The following is a 20910-nucleotide window of genomic DNA, read 5'->3' on the forward strand; positions in this document are numbered from 1 at the left end:
TTTGACACATTTTAAGAATGTAGCAGCGCTAAGGGGATTTATTTTTAATTTAATTACATCTAATGTAAGCTAATGAATGTTGCTTTCATATTTTTCCTATTGTGAAAATTGAGTTTTAATTAACATTGCTCCAAACAAAAGACTACAAGTGAAGATTTTAAGTGTTCAATTCCAGCTACAGTGCAAAAATAAACTGGAATTGATTTGAATAAAACTGGAAACCTTTTTCGCTTGAGGTTTCGCAAAGAAAGATGCTGAAAGCATTTAGGACGACACAAAACCATAAAATAAAGTAGGAATCATAACGACGTAAGTGAAGAAGGCGTGTATAAAAATATTCAGCACGCGGCCCGGCTTATTGGAAGGACCTACGGTCGAATTTTCCCTATCAGGCAAAGAAAATTGATCTTTTTATTATAAAATATAACTAAAATCACAGATTTTTGTTGTTTGTTTGTTTTTGGGGTGTTATGCCGTGTTGCGCTAACTCCTTCTTTAAAGAAGGAGTTAGCGCAACACGGCATAACACCCCAAAAACAAACAACAAAAATGCTTTTGGCCCTGAGAATCTAAAAACTTACCAAAATCACAGATGTTTTACTCTGAATACCTCGGGAAGTCATTGGTTCATGGACTAGAAAATAATTATTAATTCTCTAATAGTTGAAAATCGTTTTATCAATTTTATTTTACCTAAAGCATTTTGATGTTATGGTACTATTTTTACTAACCTTAAATATAAATATCTTAAATCCGTCGGTACAGGTTTGAACAAAAGACATTATAGTTATGAATTTGTCGGAATATATTAAAATGTGAGCCTTGAGCAAAACCCCGTTATTAGTGTCTTGTGTCGCCTTAAATACAATATTTTTGTAATATAGGATTCATATTTCCCAGAAGATTTAAACAAATTGGTCGTGTCTGGCATCACCTTGAACACTATTTTATTAATGTCTATTTAATTAACGCCGTATAACTGCTAAATCTTAAACACAACATTATTATTAGCTTCACGAATAAAAACATTATAATGGCTGTTAACCTGTCCCTATTATTAGCTAATAAAGCAATAAAAATAACGAATGTTAGTACTACGCCTCGTGCCACACAACTAGTAGAGGCGTATCACGCAGCGAACTACCTAATGATTATTTCAAATATAATATGAAAAATGTATCGGACAGGGCAAAGCACAAATTAATAATATTTACAGTTATTCATCTCTTTACGATGACCGACAAGACGTATTGATAAGATTCTTTAAAAATACTAAAGCATTTCATTGTTGTAAACAATATAATTTCGGTTGCTAAATTATTTATTTATTTATTTAGAATTAACGGTAGAAGTGCCAATTACAGACATTTTCAATATGAAAGCCTTTTACACAAAGAAGCGAACATTGAGAAACACCAAACATTGCTCTATGAAATAGACATTTTCAATAACATATTTAAACAGTTTAAAAATGTCTTACCATTAATCATATCAATCTGATATTATGAAGAGGCATTTTATTCAAAGAACTTCCTATCCTTCTTTCCTAAAAATACCATCCACACAGCATCCCTAAAGATTACATAGGCCTGAGGTGAATTATTTCCCTCAGGACATCCTATGTGGAGCTAAGGTTACTAGTCATTGACATGTCTTGTGTAAATTAGCTACATCAGTTTTATTTCAAATCGATGTCAGATCTCACTTCTAAGGGTTATCTCTTCAGTGGTCAGAATCAACAAAATATATTATTAAATATTTATAATGTACATTCAAAATATAATTCACTCTAGTAACAATAATTGTAAGAAAGTGTAAATCTTACATGAATAATGTAAGATCACCAATAAAAACATCATAAATATACTATTACAGATGGTGACCGGATAAATCATCAAAATGATAATTCATCACATCTTTAAAGTCATGGAAAGTGATGAAAAAAAACTTTGTTAACTGGGTTAAGTAGGTTAGGTTAGGTTAGGTTTAAAATTTTTTTTCATCGTTTCTAATGACAATGACTTTATATCACTTTTTAAAAGTGTGTTGAATTGTCACTGTGTTGAGTTCAGTGTCTCATCAGCACAAGTCAGAATAATAAATTGTGTTTGGACATACAGGGTATCCGGGGGAAAAGTGCACTAACTTCGGGAGTATGGTGTTAGAAGTAAAAAAGAAAAATAACTTTTTTCGAAATTACAACTTTTTTTGTACAGAAATATTTTTCCATAGAAGAAATTTTATTTTTTCACACAAATAATTCAACTTTTTTACCTAAAAACTACCTTAAAACGTTTAATTTTCTTAAAAGTCATTTCATTTTCACTTGTACTATCGTGTGGATCACCCTTCGAAGTTAGCTTTAGCGTATTTAGCTAATTATTTTTGTTATTGTTATCATATTCGTTATTACTATTTATTGAAATAACCATCTATTTAATTTATTGAGTATCATGCCTGTTTTATCTACTTAAATAAAACAAAGTTATTGAAAGCCGTAAAGAAGACAAAAAAAAACAAAAACAAAAAACCTGTTTTGCAGTGACCTCGTTAAAATACGTACTGCTAAAGTGTTTAATTAATACAGATTTGTACTTCTGTCTTTTGTAATCTATTTATATCACAATTTTAGCCTGAGACCGTGGAATAATTGTCACAATAATACTCGTACACACTAGGGAACCTTGATATATGGTAGGAACATGAAAGTGAATCAACATTAATATATCAGGGCTGTCCAACTGATAATTTACAATTTTATATAAAAATGATAGATCAAAAAAATTTCACTTAACTCGTCTGGTTCAATTTCAACAATTTCAATGAATCTAATAAAATAATCATAATATATTGATTCTAAGTATGAAATAAATACAAAATTTGCGTTGGATTTTTAATGATCTTAGTGTGATTATTAAAGAAATTTGAATCTGTGAATATTTATTTTAATCGTTGGAAATCCTTACTATAAAACCTAAAATTTTCATAGCCCTGTTAGAGATAAAAGTTATATGATAGTCAAAAATCATGCTTAGGTCAAGTATAATAACGGTCGCCGCTGCTACGATAGTGGTGGTACATGGAGAAAAATGATTGTGTTAAAAAAATGATAGCATACCAATTTCCTGTTCAAATATTAGTCATTCAGAACATATGGAGAATACGTGTCCTTTTCTGTTAGGAACAGACAAACAGATTTCTTTTTTGTTGTTTGTTTTTGGGGTGTTATGCCGTGTTGCGCTAACTCCTTCTTTAGCCGACGTTTCGGACAGCGTTGCAGTGTCCATCATCAGGGCAGATCCGGTAGATCCAAAGATGAAAAACAAACAACAAAAATGCTTTTGGCCGTGATAATCTAAAAACTTACCAAACAGATTTCTGTTTTATAGATTAGATATTGTTATATTTGTTCATTATGTATTTTCTCCGTCACTATTAAGTGCCAATGATGAATAATAATTATTGATTAAATTACGTTTCTCGACCGGTCGTGGTAGTTTCAATAATTGATAGTGGTTCTTGTAATAAGAAATAAGTCAAGGTGGAGCAGGTACGAGGTAACCCCAGCGGATATTGTGGGCAGGACAAGCAGTTCCCATGTCTATCTACGTCCATCCATTTCTGCCCATGCCTGCCCATGTCTGTTCAAGTCGGACCATGTCTCCAAGCAGCTCTATATCTGTCAAGTATCGGAGACAAATCACTCTCGGTCCTAATCCTCAACGAGACAAGATTTCAATGTCAAGCGACTCGCGTAGGCACTCTGGAGTTGGACAGGATAAGTAATTACTATTTGCCAATTTACAGACAAATACAACAGAACGTCTTAATTACAAAGTCTACAAGTCTTAACCTGTTTGAAATGGCTTCATTTAGGCACTGAAACCTGAAATTCCGTCGTGGTAGTATTTACCCACAAAGGATGGAGCATAATTATTATTTCACCTCCTGAAAACTAAATTATATTCAACTTATGCAAAAAAAAAAGATTTCTTGAGATAACCGTATTTACAGAACGGAATATGAATATTTCGACATAGGACGGATTGTTTCATAGAATTAAAACAATTCATCATATTTCAAAGTTAAAATTCAAGTTCTGTGAAAATTCTACTCAAGTTCTGTTACTATCCAAGTATTTTAAAACAACCGGTCCATGATGATATAATTACCTACAGAACTTAAATTTTTACTTTGATATTTTGATAAATTTATCAAATTCTGTGAAACCCGTCCTATAAGTTGTTTTTAATATGTAAATAGCTACCAGAGTCTTTAACATGAACATTCGTGTTTTACTTAAAATACTGAATTATTTAAAGTTATATAGATAAAATAGCAATACAACATTTATTTGTTAATAAATCACTAACTAATTAGCTAATCACGTACTAATATTTGTTTTGACAATATCGACAAAAATTGCCATGACAAATAGTTTCAGCAGTGCCTCAAATATAATATAAATATATTTGTAGGTACATAATAAATAAATAATTGGAATAAAATATAAATTCCATAATAAAAATCAAATTAAACCACGTTAATTTCAAATTAAAAACAAAGTTTACGCTGTTACACTTTCATTATCATAGACATATGGTAAATTTATTATATGTGTAATTTATATTATGCAATCGACAGTTTATAATATAAAGTTAGGAACACAACTGCATTCATAAAATAATCTGTCCATTGCTTTTGGGTAAAGATATGAAGATACTTGTAGAGTAATCAGGAAATGTTAGAGAAAATTATGTTGACATTTTTTTTCTGTTTCAGCCTACTTCAATTGGACAAACTCTGGAAGCAGGTGGATATGGACCAAATAGCCAAGAAAAAGACTTCAGACAGGAACCATCGCCGAAAAACATAGAAACACCTAAAGCCGACGTGTCTCCCCCCAACAAAGATGTAAAAGTTGGTGAAGGCTCCCCCGCTAACTCCCCGGCGTCGGAGAATCCATTGAAACTGAATGAACACGGCCTTCCCCCCAGTCTGGTCCCCGTGCAGAAGTACACTCCACCTAAAGTGACATATCAGTTTGATCCTTACAGCCCTTATAATCCGTACTACTCAGACCCTTACGGTGGAGTACTTCTCCCCTACGGCAGCCCTTATGGAAATCCGTATAGCCCTTACTACCAGCCAGCGTTCGCCCCCAATCTGTACAACCCTTACCTGCTTCCCTCCCCGTTCTACAACAACTTCCCCACGAGTGGAGAGCAATCGGGACCGCAGTGGTCCGGGCCGGAACAGCCTTGGGGGGGGCCTCTTCAAGGCATGCCCCAGCTGCCTCCTCTGGGTCCTGAGCCCGCGCCGGCAGATCAAGACCCGAGCCAAGCACAGAATCCTTCTCCTCCGAAGGAACAGACTCAGAGACCAGCAGATCAGCAACAGCCGCCTCCGGAGCTGAACATCAAGAACAACGCCAACAAGAATTCTGCCATTCCAGACGTGCCCCCGCCCCCACTGCCCGTGGGCGGATTAAAATACGACAGTGATAAGAAGTCCAGTTAACGTGTCGTATTTTCACTATCGGTTTTGCAACTGCTGCAAGTATTAAATTGAGATTGTGAAATAGTGATCTGATTATTGGATAAAATCAAATATGGCTGAAGTTATTGGATTACGCAATTATTATTTATCGCTGATAGCTTAGTACCACAAGTTTACATCTTGTTAGCCTCGAGGACTCAAGAATGCAAGTGAAGTCAGTGCATTTAGTCAAATACCTTCATGTACTTCATGTAATCCGCTTGCCTACGCCCTTCTCTCATATAGAAGAACAACTTCTAAATTACTCTTACAAACCAGAATAATTAATTTTATGAACCATTAAAATACCCGCAACATATTTATTAGTTAAGGTATTCAGTAAATAATAATTACATCGACATTAATAAAGAACTATTATTATCCATTTGAAATTGATCTTAAGGTGCCTATTTAAGATAGATTATTCAATGTATTTGTATTATTTCGATTAAATTTCATGCGTGTGATGAAAGAATATTTGTACAAATTATTTATAAAATATACAAAAAAAAAAATTATCATGTTTTTAGTTATCATGTATACATCAATATGGTTTTTCCACAGCTTGCCATAATAAAACATTACCATGCACATTACACAACATTTGGCATTGACAAATTAATTCAAGTTCAATAGCATGAAAGAGTTTACGATTCAAATTACATTTTAGTTTCAAGAGCACGACATGATGAAACATATTCCAATGTTTAATAAAAAACATTATGTTGCAACATGAGCTCGACTTGAAGAATAAAGTGCATGGATAACATGGACTTAAGCCATACATAATTATTACAAAAAATATTTTTTACATTAGACTATTTTTCTTTAGAGGACGTTGCAATTCTGTATGGTGGTCTTACACCAGGGTGATGCTGAGAGTATATTCCACTCTGGAACCTGGACAAGTATATTAAATATTATTTTTTAATTTAATAAATTGTGACATACCACAAATTCATGAAATAAAATGTTCTTGCCCACGCCGGAATTCGAACCTGCGACCTTCGGCTTGCTAGTCGAGAGCCTTACCCCTCGACCACGGAGGCCGTCGATATTTGCATAATTATCAAAAATACTATTTTTTTGTTTTTTAATCTTTATTTAGATGTATGCAACATTCTTTTTTCATACACCTAGTAGGAAAAACACATAATGTACAAAACTTCAACGCAGTTTATGAAATTCACTTAAATTGGTATTAAAGTAAGTACAATATATATTTATACAAATCGTATTTTTTTCCCAGATATCCTACTCTAATTCTGATTCAATGAACTCTAGAAGAACTCTATTTAAGTGGCATTTTTAAAACTGATTGTTGACTGACATATAATCAAAAAATTATATCACGAGTATTATATATGGAATCCTCAATATAAGGTATACATAGATTTAGTAGAAAGTATACAGAATAAATTTTCAAAACATTTACTCAAGAAATACAACAATACTACAAATGATATGTTAACTTTACAAAAAAGACGCACATTGTCAGACCTGTTGTTTCTACATAATCTGCTAAATAATAAAATAGATAGTCCTGAATTGCTATCCGTCATTGGTTTAAATGTTCCAACGAGGCGTACCAGGCACACTACACTATTTCATATTGAAGCCAACAATACCAATGCAGCAAACAATTCAGTTATTACTCGCGCAATCACAACATACACCCATTACGAAAAATTACTACATTTAGACATCTTTCATGATTCCTTTCTAACATACAAAACTAACTTATTAAATTTCTTAGCATGACATATTTCAAAAATATTTTTACATCATTTTTCAAAACTCCTATTTATTAACAGTCAATTACAATTCGTGAACTTATTATAATTCTTGTTTTCAATTCATTTATTATTTATTATTTTTATTATTATCCACACACTTCCTTCCTTTTATAAAATCTCAGGCGAAATTACGTAATGATATTTTATGGACATACGTAATAGGTACTACAACTATGTAATAACTAAAAATATCTAATTATATCTAATTGTACTGTGTATGTCTTAACAAATAAATAAATAAAAAATAAATAAATATTAATTTCATTCTGTATTTGAAATTTTTGTTTAAATTTCTGACAGATTTTGGAATGTTTGTAGGTTAAAATGTAGAAGTTATAATAAGTACCTACATTACATGAAATATCTACTGATGGTGTTCATTCGAAAGGTATATTTCGGACGTCTATCAACGAAAGATAAAATTTGGCAACAAATGATCTTGAGGTGAATACTTTATAAATAATACTTTTAGTTTCACAAAACCTACAATCATAATATCCTTTGATTTCGCGCTACTCTATTACGTAAAAACTGAGAGTTGAAATGCATCCGTCTCGTCTGTTCCAAGTGGCTTCCATAATGTAGTGATCTACGCAAATAGCTTTGAACCTGGTGGTTGCGGGTTCAATTCCTGTAATTCACACGTGCGTCACTCCTGGACACACTGACCCTCTGCAAAGCATTCGATATAGTCTGGTACAAAGGTCTCATTTATAAAATGTTCCTCCTCGGTATCCTTTTCTCAACGACTCAACTCATAGCTAATTTTATTAAAGACCGTAAATCTAGAATCAAACTAGATGGAAGTTTCTCCACCGTGAGATCGCTAAGAGCCGGTGTCCCTGAAGGAAGTCTCGCGGAAACATTTCCACCCATCAGAACTCGTCTAATAATTGCCTTTCCAGGTAGGTACGATGAAAACGTATGTACCAAACATAAGAAACCCAAACAGATCCTTAGTAAAGATAAATCTCCCCATATGTTTCCTTTCAAATAATTCTCAAAATCAAACCTAAATTACATATTTTTCTACCAACCGTTATTATAATTCATTATGAAAGAGAAAGGGGCCTTTTTGAGAAAGGCCGGAGCTCTGAATGCCAATATAATATTTCAAAAGTCAAAAGAACCCCCAGATTCCTACTCACCCCTCATATATGTTTCCTTCCCAAGGCCTCCTGTGTGAAACTAATGTCAAAAATTAATTAAAATGAAAAAGGGAGTAAGAACGAAAATATACCCAAGGTGGATATGGGTAAAGAAAATTTGTCATTGTGTTATTTTACTTACCTACCTTTTACGTAGTTACATACATACTAAAGGGTTTTCCAATAAGAGGTATTATTTTGATATTCAATCGTAAAAGATCAATGGTTTCTTTGCTTGTGTGGCACGTAGCGCCGTCTTGTTGAAAGTAAACGTTGTCCAGATCAATACCATCCAATTCCGGCCATAAAAAAACATTAATCACCGAGGTGGAAATGGGCCTCATCACTCAAGATGATTTTTCGATGGAATTCCGGATCATTTTCACGCATTTCAAGGACCCAATCGAAGCGTGTATCGTTCCATTTTTTAATGGCGTAGTTTTTACTTGTCAAATGTCAAAAAATGACAGCTTCAAAAGTAACATCTACTGAAATAGCGGGCTATTGAAAATAACACCTTTTATTGGAAAACCCTGTATAATATTTCTGATAGGTATTTGTACAAGAATTCAAACCTGTGATTCTTGAGATTATTTGATTATATTTTGGTATCTGGTCGTTTATTTTTGACCTGAAAACATTGGATACCTGCCATCGATATATACCATCGATTATATCCGCCTTTGGGCAGTTAGGGTCGGGGTGGGGTGTTGCGTGGTTACCAGGCTTAATGACCACTGACGAAATGTGAAAGTTTTTTATTTGGATTCTTTTTTATATCTTATAAACCAAATTAAAACCACCGGAAGTCAAAATATCATTTAGGTAAAAGTTTTACTACAAATAAGTAAAGGAATGGCTCGTTTAAAGTTCGTCGGGTACGTCCCTCAGCATCCTGTATAATATTGTTATAGTATCTATCTTTTCTGTCAATTTTCTCCAATTTTTTATCAATAGTGCCTAGTAAAATTTACTACTTTAATATGACAATATTAATAGGTTTTTTTTAATATGAACACCAAACAAATATTTTTCTAGAGTTGTAGTGACATCTATGTTTCGTATTTCAAATAAATTATGGTGGTTTGGTTTGATTGAAATTGAATATAACATGGACCTAAATAGCTCGAATATAATAAGACACAACAGTAGCGGGATAGGTATTCAAGTCATTTCACAAGCAAGCATTGAAACCAACGAGAACTTTTTTCGATAGATGGCAGTAGTTTCGCTATATTCGGTAGCTTTCATGAAAATCGCCTAGTAATGTTTTTTGAATAAAATTTCTCTCGTATATTTTTAGACATAGTTTCTTTTTATTACTAATATTGAAAAATGGTAACTATTTGTGTACAGAATGATACAAAAGCATTAACTTATCCTTGAAATGCATAAATACTATGAGTTTATGCCTTCCTGAACGTAAAATCTAAATTTTATTCACAAAACAGAAAGAAAAATCATAAAATCATTTAGACACCGGTCTTACTAAAAATCGTGGCGAATATTTTATCCAACTAATAAACGACCGCGCATGTGAAAACCTTACTAATTGAAACGTAAAATAGTTCATAGAAATATATATAGGTACGTTGCTTATCCATTCAATGGGGGTTGTTTATCTGTTGTATAAACTTGAAATAATAATAATTTCCCACTAAAATTCATAACTTTTCCAAGCTATTTTAAATATTTTATATTTTTCTTCATTTTGAAGGTGTCGTAAAAATAAAAAATAAATAAGAAACTAAATAAAATTACGTTTCAGTTTTTTGTGATCGAAATATATTTTCATATTTAAAAAGTGCAATATTTTATGAATTTTCTTTTAATTTTTTTTTCATACATAAGCAGAAATCATTTATTTTATTAAGAAACATCACCATCATGGAAGACTTATTAAATTCACACGATAAAAATTATATGTACGAAATAACCTCTCTTTTCAGGCAACATGAAACTACAAACAAACTGTGACATTAATAATGGATTAAAACAGACGAAAAATAACACCTATAATAGCAAATATAATGATTGATACTAATATAATAGGGGATTTGTCATTATAATAGAAATTATTAATAAAAACATTCGGATGGCACATCACACGCACGCGTGAGTCTGCCAAAGGGCTACGTGATCAGATCTCATGCAGCCAGTTAAATTTTTTAATAGTAATAAGTCGAATTATAAATTGTACAGTGTTTAATACAAACACCGTTTAACAGTTGTTAGTATTTTTTTTATTAGCAAGGCATTATCAATTTTGTTTTCTTTGGCAAAAATATTTGTCGTTGAGTGAACGTTTAGGTAAAAATGATCATATTTATCGATAATTTCCACAATTCTTATGATCGTAGTAAAATTATTGAAAATTATGTAGTCTTTACAAACCTATTCTTCTGTTCAATAAACATGTAAAAATTCATTCAAATACTACACAAATGATTAATCCCTTGACACGTTTTTTTCTTTACTCACACTTTTTATATATTTTATTTTGTTATGAAATTAACATTTTTAATTTAGTATTAAACATTTTCTCAACCTACTATAACAAAATTATAATATTACCTATTTACTAAAATTTAGACTTCCCAACAGTGAGAAAAATTGTTAGACTTTTAGCTTCCTTTATATTTAAAGTTTTAGGGAACATTTTTAAACCTTTACGGGAAATAAATATTATTTTGTGTTCCCGATAAATTTGTTTTCGGAAGCCTAAAATCGTCGCCACTTCTCGTAAGATAGCCATTTTGGAAATATTTTGGAAACATTCGATTCTAAATTACAGATGTGAGTAATTCTTCTCCTCAGTTATGATTATTTGTGAAAATAGTCGCCATAACACGTAATGTTTTGAGGTATTCAAAATTTAAAAAAATAAATTATTTCAAGCCCTAAACCACTTGAAATTAAAAATATAACTGAAACGTCGATCCATTAATTAGTATCTACAAGGCCGACTACAGTACAGACCTTGGCGTGTGACGAATTTCCAATTGTCATGTGATCAAGTCAGTGCCTTCGAGCAATGACAGTTTGCAAATGCCGACGATTGTTTTTATTGATACTCGTTGTTACAGCTGATTTGGGTGTTATTTTACCGCAAGCATATTAAATAAACAGAGTTATTAGACTATTTTAAACAGTGAAGTATACTTTGTTACAGCACTGACCAGGCCTGTACTCTAAACCTCGAATATCTATCAATTGTTATATCTCTTTACACCAGTTCAATTGAATTATTACAGTCCAGCAGTCATGAAATTAGAAATGGGAGAAGGTCCATTTCCATCTAGAACTCGATCAATTCATTAATAAAATCCTTTAACACTTCTTCGAACATCTCCTTTCACTGCGACCGTTGTATTATTTGCGTCTGTTGCACTTATTGCACTTGCTGGTTCAGTAGCGTTGGTACGACTGGTGACGCTTATTACATCCGTTGCCTGAAGGTTGTAGCTGCCAAACAACTTGACGGTGAAGTCAAAGCCATTACCGTAGCTTGGTTTGACCCCAACTTCTACGAAGTTACTTCCTACTCCACCGCTCAGGATCTTCGGGCGAACCTCATCAACGCTTTTGCTGATCACGGTGACGCAAGTGATGTTTGGACTTCCAGATATTCCGATCTGAAAAGATGTAAATTAATACTGATTTCTTGATAACATGACTAAATTCGACCATAAATAAATGACCATAAAAGAAATTTAAAAAAAGAACAAAAAATCATCAATACTTAGACTTTTAGGACGAGTTTTTTAGGAGAATTTGAACAATTCATCAAATTTAAACGTTCATTTTCAAGTTCTGTGAAAGTCCTATTCAAGTTCAGTTATTATATCATTATAGGCTAGTTGCTTGACAGAAGTGAACTAAAAACAGAACTTGAAAAGGTCTTTGACAGAGCTTGAAAGTGGATATTGAAATTTGATGAATTGTTCAAGTTCTCCGAAACAACCCGTCCTAAAATGCTGTGGTAGAACTTCAAAACACCACTATAGTCCGGAAGGTAGCGTTGCAAATGAAAAAGTCAGAGTAAGTGGCTGATTTCGGTATCGATTGTTGATCCCGTAGGTACTACTTACTAATCAGAGAATTGACCGTCAGCTGCACAAGTAGCGTTGAGTGTGGGTTTGGGAGGTTGCGAAAGTGATACCAAAATTAAATTTTTAAATTTAACTTTTAATAAATAGTTGACATCATAATGAGTTGAAAAAAATATCGTCAGCTGCTTCGTGGGTGGGAGATTATGCGTTAGATGTTCGCATGCACTTGTTAAATACATTTTTTTTGGATTTTAATACAAATATTAGAGACAAACTGTAAGGAATTATTATTTTTCTTTCTAAAGTCAAAAAAAGAAGTATTTCCGCACGATAGAAAAAAGATAAAAATACTTTTATAAAATATAGACGCCTTTTTTTATATTAACTCCACACAGGAGGCCCTGAAGAAAATAATTTCCCTCAGGGCCTATGTCATCTTTGGGGATGCTGTGTGGAGGGTCTTTTTGTGGAGAGGAAGGAGTGAACATGGGTCTTGAAGAGTCCCATGTTGTAGGAGGGAAGAAACACAGAGGCCGGCAGTTCGTTCCACAGCCGAGCTGTTGAACTTAAGAACGAATCGTAGAAGCGACCCGTTCTCATGTGACAAATGTCAACCCTGGTCATATATAACCCTCAAACGCTGGAGGGGTTTAACAATTTGATAAACTTACGCTAATATTCATCACAAAATACTTTTAACTTTTCGGAATGAATTTGAAAAACTATTAAAATATATATTATTAATTAAGGTAATTTGAATTTACAACTTTACTTATGATATCATTATAAAATATAGAAAACAGAGAAATTCACACGAAACAGAGGTAGGTAAGAATATTTTTATGAAATCAATATAATTTTTTGTGGAAATAAGTGACGTGCTGGTAATAAAACCATACATTATTAATGAATGGTATTCTTACCGTCATAGTAGCTAATACTTGTGACTTTTTATCATTTTCCAGAATAAAGTTTTCAGTGTAGATAAGCGGCCTTCGAGTGATTCCGCAGACTCCTTGAGAAACAACTACCGGTGGTAGATTACTTCTTGGAATATTGCCTGAAATAATTAATACTTACTATTATTATGTTGATAGATTATTTTCAATTAATTTGTCTTGTATAATAAAAATTATATATTCTCCATAATCACTACTTCGCAGGGGCCGCGATTTGATATACCTACAGCATGTAATACAAGATGTACAAGGACGTATATTTTTTCAGCAACGTATCCAGATAAAAATTGTCTCATTGTTGTTTTAAATTAAAAAATTCTACACTAGGCAATATTTTTCATATGTGGTCACATTTAATCTATGAATAACACAGATTTCAAGGAAAAATCAGGTTCCTGTCTATTGGACTGGTGATATTCTATATTTAAAATATTGCATTTGATATTGTGAAATTTCATAAATTTATACTTTTTCCCAAAATAAATTTACAACTTTTGACAGCATGCCAAGTTCTATTGTGATCTTTTTTGGTAATTCTACCACACATGTCACAACAAGATTATAAATAAAATTAAATCACAACAATGTGCCGCGTTTAGTAAGTTTGGATAAAATAATCAAATAATCTTCCCATTCCAATAACTATTAATATTTAACACTATACATATGCACCACAAGTCTCTGACATAATATTTAAAATTAAATCCCTAGATAGTTTCATATCAGTGGAACCGAATAATATCCCAACAGCATTTATCAAATAATGTAACAAAGGGTGTTTCGAAACCATTGACTTTGTGAATTATTAAAGGAATTTTAGTTATTTGATTCAAAGTTTTTAATAAAAGTGATGTTTGTAATAACAGATCAATTTTATTTTTAATCCACTTTACACCATACCTTAACTCTTTGAAAGCCTAATACTGAGCAAACTCTAAATGCAAATAATCCATAATATCACCTTGATGTACTCTTTACAACTTATTTATGAAAATTTTATAACCAATACTTTTAAAGAATCTTACCGGTAGACAAAAAAATTGTTAAAATAATTCCTCTAAATGGAATTCCAAAGGGTTCACACCTTGGACCAATCTTGTTCAAAATATTTTTCTTTTCTAATTATACAAAAAAAATATTTTTGTAATATTCTTCAAGATGATATCAAGAACTGTTGTTAATTTGGTGCAATGAAAGAAAACTTTACTTAAATATCTCATAATGTCAAATAGTCAGATTTTCCCGAATAAATAACCAGTGGTCTTTAATTACAACATTGATAACAATGTTCTGAAGACATTAACATAAATGAAATAATTAGGTATCTCTTTTCTATCAAACCCTTTTATTAACCACACAACGGAAAACCCTAAAAAGTGCGAAAATGACATGTGTTGGGATTTATAACTAGGTTAACTATAATTTTCAATAAAATTAAATCTGAAGCAAAACAAGGGTAATTTTGCGAGTTGCAACTGTTCTAAGTCGCGTAATTTACGCTGCATTCGGTTTCATATAAAAGTCCGGTTTGTGCAATGAACCGAACGTAGTGTAAATAACGCGACCCACAACAGTTGTAATTCACAAAATTACGCTCTATTGGACTTAGCCTTAGTGTTTTAAACTGTTATATTTTGCCTTTGTTAGAAGTCAACTTGATAACAATTTTCCCGTCTAGAACCACTTTACAGTGTTCATGTACAAGCTATCGAAAGAAAACGAAATAAATTCTTACGCTTTCTAAGTTTTAAAATGGGTATTTCAGCAATTTTGTTGAACTCCAACACTTTTTTAAATAATGTGAATAAGCTAAAATTTTTCGACATAAAATTTTTCACTAACTTTTTATTTCTCTATAATATTCTAAATAATGCAATTGATTGTCCAGAATCTCGTGCATTTATAAGTATTCGGATTCCACCATGTTATATACAGGGTGTATCGGCACGTACCCGACAAACTTTAACCAGCTATTCCTTGGCACATTTGGAGTAAAAAATGTTATGGGCACTTTGCTGTCTGGTAACTTTTTTTTTTAATAAAAAATTTATTATTCATATTTTCTCCACATATCACCAATGTTTTATCCTTTGTCAAAGTTTGAAAACCCGTCTGGCAATATTTTGTTCGAGTTTCGTTGAATAATGTACGTACGTACCTACGTTGGCGCGCTTTCACAATCACAACTAAATGGAACGGCACCATTCGTCTCATTTTTAACTATTATTATTTAGTGTGTACGAAAGAGCGAGGACACTTTTTGACACACTTGCTAATAACAGCTGTTGAACACGAGAAACAATGCAAATGACAGTGACAGAGTGTGGATTTTTTATTTATTTTTTGTTTTTAATGGAAAAAAAATGTTACCGGACAGCAAAGTGCCCATAACATTTTTTACTCCAAATGTGCTAAGGAATACCTGGTTAAAGTTTTTCGGGTACTTGCCGATACACCCTGTATACTAGAAGGCGGAATTTATTTCAGTGTAGAAATTCTGGGGCTCACTACCAAATCTATTCCTCTTTGTTCAGAATACTAATGGAGGGAAATAATTATGCCGAGTCAGTTGTTTTTTGTGTGTATTATCAAATTGGAAGGGGGTTCTGATTTTACCACGATGCACCACTGCCTGTGTTTCCCTTTTAACTAAACATGTACGTACATTTGAGTGAATCGAAAGGTAACGTAACGTGATAATAATTATGGTGTTTGTATTATTATGTATGTAATCAAGAGCTGTTGTTACATTGATAGGTACATTCTACCGCGAAAACAATTTCATAATATAATTAAATGCTAATTAATATAATAATATCAGTGGATCTACGATAAACATATAACAAGACCAACAGATGACCGTTGGAATAATTTCAATGTCATTGTATGCAATCCTTGGCTGTGAAAAAGAGTCAGGGGTCCCCCACCGAAGAGATTAACTGAAGATTTAAAGAGGAGGGCCGGCTTCAAATGGGTAAGACCACAAACGCTAAAAAACAAGGTAGATGGGCCATGAACCATTTATGAAACCGCCTGCATAAAAATGTCGCTAACCATTATAGGAAAGTACCTATTACTTCAAATCGCATCTACGCATGCTTTCATGCCATATCTCCCATCGTTTATTTGTTATACTTCTAGCTGTACCCCGCCACGAGTTACTGTGGCTCATTCTGTCTATGAAGATGGAGAAACAATAGAGCGTTTTGCTTTTACGTCCAATAGATGCCACAGTTAAAAAAAAAAAACAAAAATTCATATCACAGGTAACATCTATTCAATATAGGTATATAAAAACACACACATATAAAATTTCAAAGCAATTGGTGAAGAACTTTTGTAGATTTAAGATTTTGAACAAACGAACATTAACATTTTTATTTATATAGACTATCTATGAGTAAGAGCAGCCAAGATTCATTTAAAAAATATATATCGAGAAGCCTGTGTTCAAAACTAGAACATAAAATATCCATACTCCACTTACTTCAAAATATACTCCACTTAATTTGTACAAGAGACAACTATTTACATCAGGGGAGATTCCGCTTCAATCTAAATATGCACAAATTATTACTTTAAATAAACCAAACTAGTAACCTGAAAAACAAAATCCTTAATATTTATTGGGTTCTTAGTTTAGGTTGGTATAATTTAATTTTATTATACATATTAATATTTAATTGTATTTGCATTGATTTTCTACTGTCATACCCGGAGAAAGCTTACTAATATAAAATACTGCTAAACTTATTAAAAATCTAGTCAAACTATTCGTATTCCTGTTTAAAACGGGACTACAGTCCTGTAATGAATCAATTGACAGATTTCCTAACAAACTATTAATAAAACGCAAATGCGTTGAAGTTCAAATACTGTCGCATTTCGTCATTATATTTATCAGGAAAAGTGCAGCAGCATGAACATGTGTTCTAATAATAATTGGACTAATATTTTATTAGAATATCTCACCATCACGTTTTTAACAGGATTTTAATAAATCAGCCATACTCATTTTTCTCCGTGTACGGTAATGAAAACATGGCGTTGGAACACGGGATACATCGCCTAGATGTATTCATTTTAACTACATAAATGGAAACTCTAAATTTTTTTTCCATATCGTAAATAGTTGTTTCTTGTAGTAGTTAAGTAGAAACATTGTATTATTTAAATAATTCATATACATTAAAAGGTAAGCGGAATTCGTAAATTTTTAACAAAATTAATTATGAAGGTGCCACTAAAAGTTCCGTTCCAACCTCTCTTTTCGATGCATGAAATTATTATGATAATGAGGGAGAGGTCAGAACAAATATCAATATAATGCCTTTACCTTGTAGTAAAATCAATAACAAATCTGTAGTACAAGTATTCATACCTTCAGATGTATTTTCTTCTGCTTTCGGGGTGCTATTTTCTGATGTATTGTTGGTAGGAAATTTAAAACCAGATCTGTTTAAATTCGCGATCACTAAAATCAAACGTAAGAGAAACATTAATATAAACACACATAAGCAAAACATCATTGTTTTATGGAAAATTTATTACGGAGGTGGACACCAGAAAGAGTACGAGGAATAATTATACAATTTACAAACAAAAATAATGACTCAAAATTGAATTACAGTCCTACCACCGAAAGTTCATTTTTTTTAATTATAGCCTCTATTTCTGTTTTATACATTGCTAAATTAGCAATGCTTGGCAATGCTATGAGAAAATAACAAATCAAATTAGCAATGATCATTAAATGAGAAATAAGAATTCAAATTAGCAATGCTCATTAAATGAGAAAAGAAGAAATCAAATTAGCAATGCTTATTAAATGAGAAATAAGAAATCAAATTAGCAACGCTCATTAAATACGAAATAAGTTATCAAATTAGCAATGCTTATTAAATGAGAAATAAGAAATCAAATTAGCAACGCTCATTAAATAAGAAATAAGTAATCAAATTAGCAATGCTCATTAAATAAAATGAGATATAATATTAGCAATCCTCATTAAATGCGAAATAAGAAATCAATTTAGCAATGCTCATTAAATGAGAAATAAGAAATCAAATTAGAAATTCTCATTAAATGATAAAATAAGAAATCAAATTAGTAATCCTCATTAAATGAGAAAGAGAGAGAGGTTACAAGTAATCTATTAGCATTTAGAACAGTATTGTAGACAGTTATGAAGAAATAGCACACACAGTTTATTTAAAGATGGACATAACCTGCCGCACTTGGACTAGGCAAACCTGAATTGAGGCAGAACTTTTAACAAATTAATTAATTACGACCTTACTGTATTGAACAGTTGTGTAAACTTTAAAACACGTCTATTAGTGAGGCCCATAGCACATAAATTTAATTAATAAGTAACATATACTTTATCTCCTATATCAGTATTTACGTAATAAGTATTTATATGCTTCGTAGTATTTACATACTGCAAAGTTAATTATGTATTCCTTAATATATTTTGCACAAATTAATGTACGAGTACTATTTTCCACAGTATCCTTACTGGGAACTTTAAAAATGGGGCGTTGTTTTGCATTAACCCCACACAAGCAATCGTTGAAGAACTTTCGTAGATTTAAGATTTTGAACAATCGAACATTTACATTTTTATTTATATACTAGCTGCACCCGCAACACGTTGCTATGTCACCTTTTTTATGCTTTGTTGAGGGTCTTTTTTAATGGAAGCAAAGAGGGAAGTTCTGGGAAGGTAAAGGGTTTGAAGGTTTGGTAGGAATCTAGGGATTAGTGTGTCTAAGAGTGACGGACAGATATATCCCTCTCACTGCGACGTAAGGTAATGGGACGAGAGACCAGTAGGATCAGCCAGTAAGACCAGTAAGACCAGCCTCTCCCGATCTGGCACGCAGCCGGTTGGCAGGCGAAACCTAAACACACCTCACCCGATGAACCCGGGCACCCCTGCTAACCAAAGGTAGTGACCTATGAGGTGACCCATGGCAGAGGTGTCCCTAAAACCCGCGATCACTGAAATTACACATAACATAAACAATCTCGATCTCGAGTATATTATGTTAAAACTGGATGCCATTAGGCATAATATGAACGGCAAATAATTTCACTGTCACTACGAATTCCATTCCAACATATCTATGTTACATGCGTCATTTATGGGAAAGAGGGCGAAGTTATAACACATGATTATTTTGTAAAAATTACATTTCAATCCCTTATGATACCAAGATTCCATCTGAAACAACATTGGTATAATAAAATTTTAAAATCAGTTTTTTCTTTCAAGAATGTGCGGAGGTTGGTGCAATCACACGCGTCCCAAGTGATAAAATAGTAGTCATTCAGAATATATCGAGAAAACTTGTTCATTCCCAATAGATACCATGACGAAATGCTACAATATCAGTATGTCAGTATCAATATCAGTATTTGTATGAACACGTGTTCCGCCGTCCTCACAAAAAATTGATTTTGACTCATTATTATTTGATAGGAATTTTTCAATTCATTGGTTGTAGGCCCGCGTCCCATTTTTAACAGGAGAAGGAATAATTTTTGTCCAAGATTTGTAATAAATTAACAATATTTTATATCAGAAAGTTTTCTTCTTGTAGTATGTATTAATACTATGATGTGATAAACACATTAAATAGGCACAATTGAGACGCTTTTGAGGTGATTTTACACAAAAAAGGAGCCATATAAATTTATCAAATATAATTTATTTTAAAAAAATTAAAAAGGTCGAGTAATAAAAACAAATTTATAAATACAATTAAATAAATTTAAGCGATAATTAATTTTAAAGTAGCTCTTGGTAGATCCCATTATCGCATGCTATTGACGTGTCAGATGAAACCTTCTCACTTTGGCAGGTCGAATTGTCTATTAGAAAAATACATACCTTTAGGTGTAATTTCTGCGGCTTTGAGTGTGCTATTTTTGAACGTTTTATTTGTAGGAACTTTAAAACTTGTGTGTTTTTCAACAGTAACAGGTGTTCCTAAAACCGCGATCACTAAAATCACACACGATACAAACAATATCTTCAGCACTGCCATGATTTTGTGGTTATTTTTATGTATTAATATTATAACATTTTCTGTCTATAACTTCGCTCTCATAATAACGCAACATAACGCCGTGGGTTACTTAAACTGAATACGGTTTCCATATTATGAACGTCCTTGTCATTTACACAACATACTAGAACGAGTTGTTCAGATTAAAGATCTGTAGAGAAACATTTTAATTAATTATTATTATTATAAAAATATTTGCCAATAACAAGAAGGCGACGTTTTTTATTGAAAGTTTAATACATTGTACAAAAAATCCACAGTGGCAAAGTCTGTGCGTGGGTATTTAGCAATTATTTTCACATTCCTTTGAAATTTATTTTATTTAATTTATTATGACTTAA

The 20910-nt window shown here is 32.2% G+C and overlaps 2 protein-coding genes across 2 annotated transcripts in view; one reads left to right on the forward strand and one right to left on the reverse strand.

Annotated features, from left to right (window-relative positions):
* Positions 1-6032, forward strand: part of LOC149424946 (uncharacterized) — a 44388-nt gene extending 38356 nt beyond the window's left edge. The window contains exon 3 of the mRNA XM_089650867.1: positions 4783-6032. Within this exon, the coding sequence (XP_089506993.1) occupies positions 4783-5520 (738 nt within the window). The 3' untranslated portion in view covers positions 5521-6032. The remainder of the gene's footprint in view (positions 1-4782) is intronic.
* A 5420-nt stretch (positions 6033-11452) lies between these two features.
* On the reverse strand, positions 11453-20680 carry LOC149424947 (uncharacterized). Its single transcript, XM_089650868.1, has 4 exons — positions 20392-20680; positions 17875-17967; positions 13458-13594; positions 11453-12117 (listed from the first exon to the last, which is right to left on the reverse strand). The coding sequence occupies exons 1-4, from the start codon at positions 20546-20548 to the stop codon at positions 11800-11802; spliced, it is 705 nt and encodes a 234-aa protein (XP_089506994.1). The 5' UTR covers positions 20549-20680; the 3' UTR covers positions 11453-11799.
* Positions 20681-20910: the final 230 nt, after the last annotated feature.

Source organism: Hesperophylax consimilis, chromosome 3 (assembly GCF_061612785.1).
Source record: "Hesperophylax consimilis isolate HC1 chromosome 3, BYU_Hcon_1.0, whole genome shotgun sequence".
Classification (NCBI taxonomy): domain Eukaryota; kingdom Metazoa; phylum Arthropoda; class Insecta; order Trichoptera; family Limnephilidae; genus Hesperophylax; species Hesperophylax consimilis.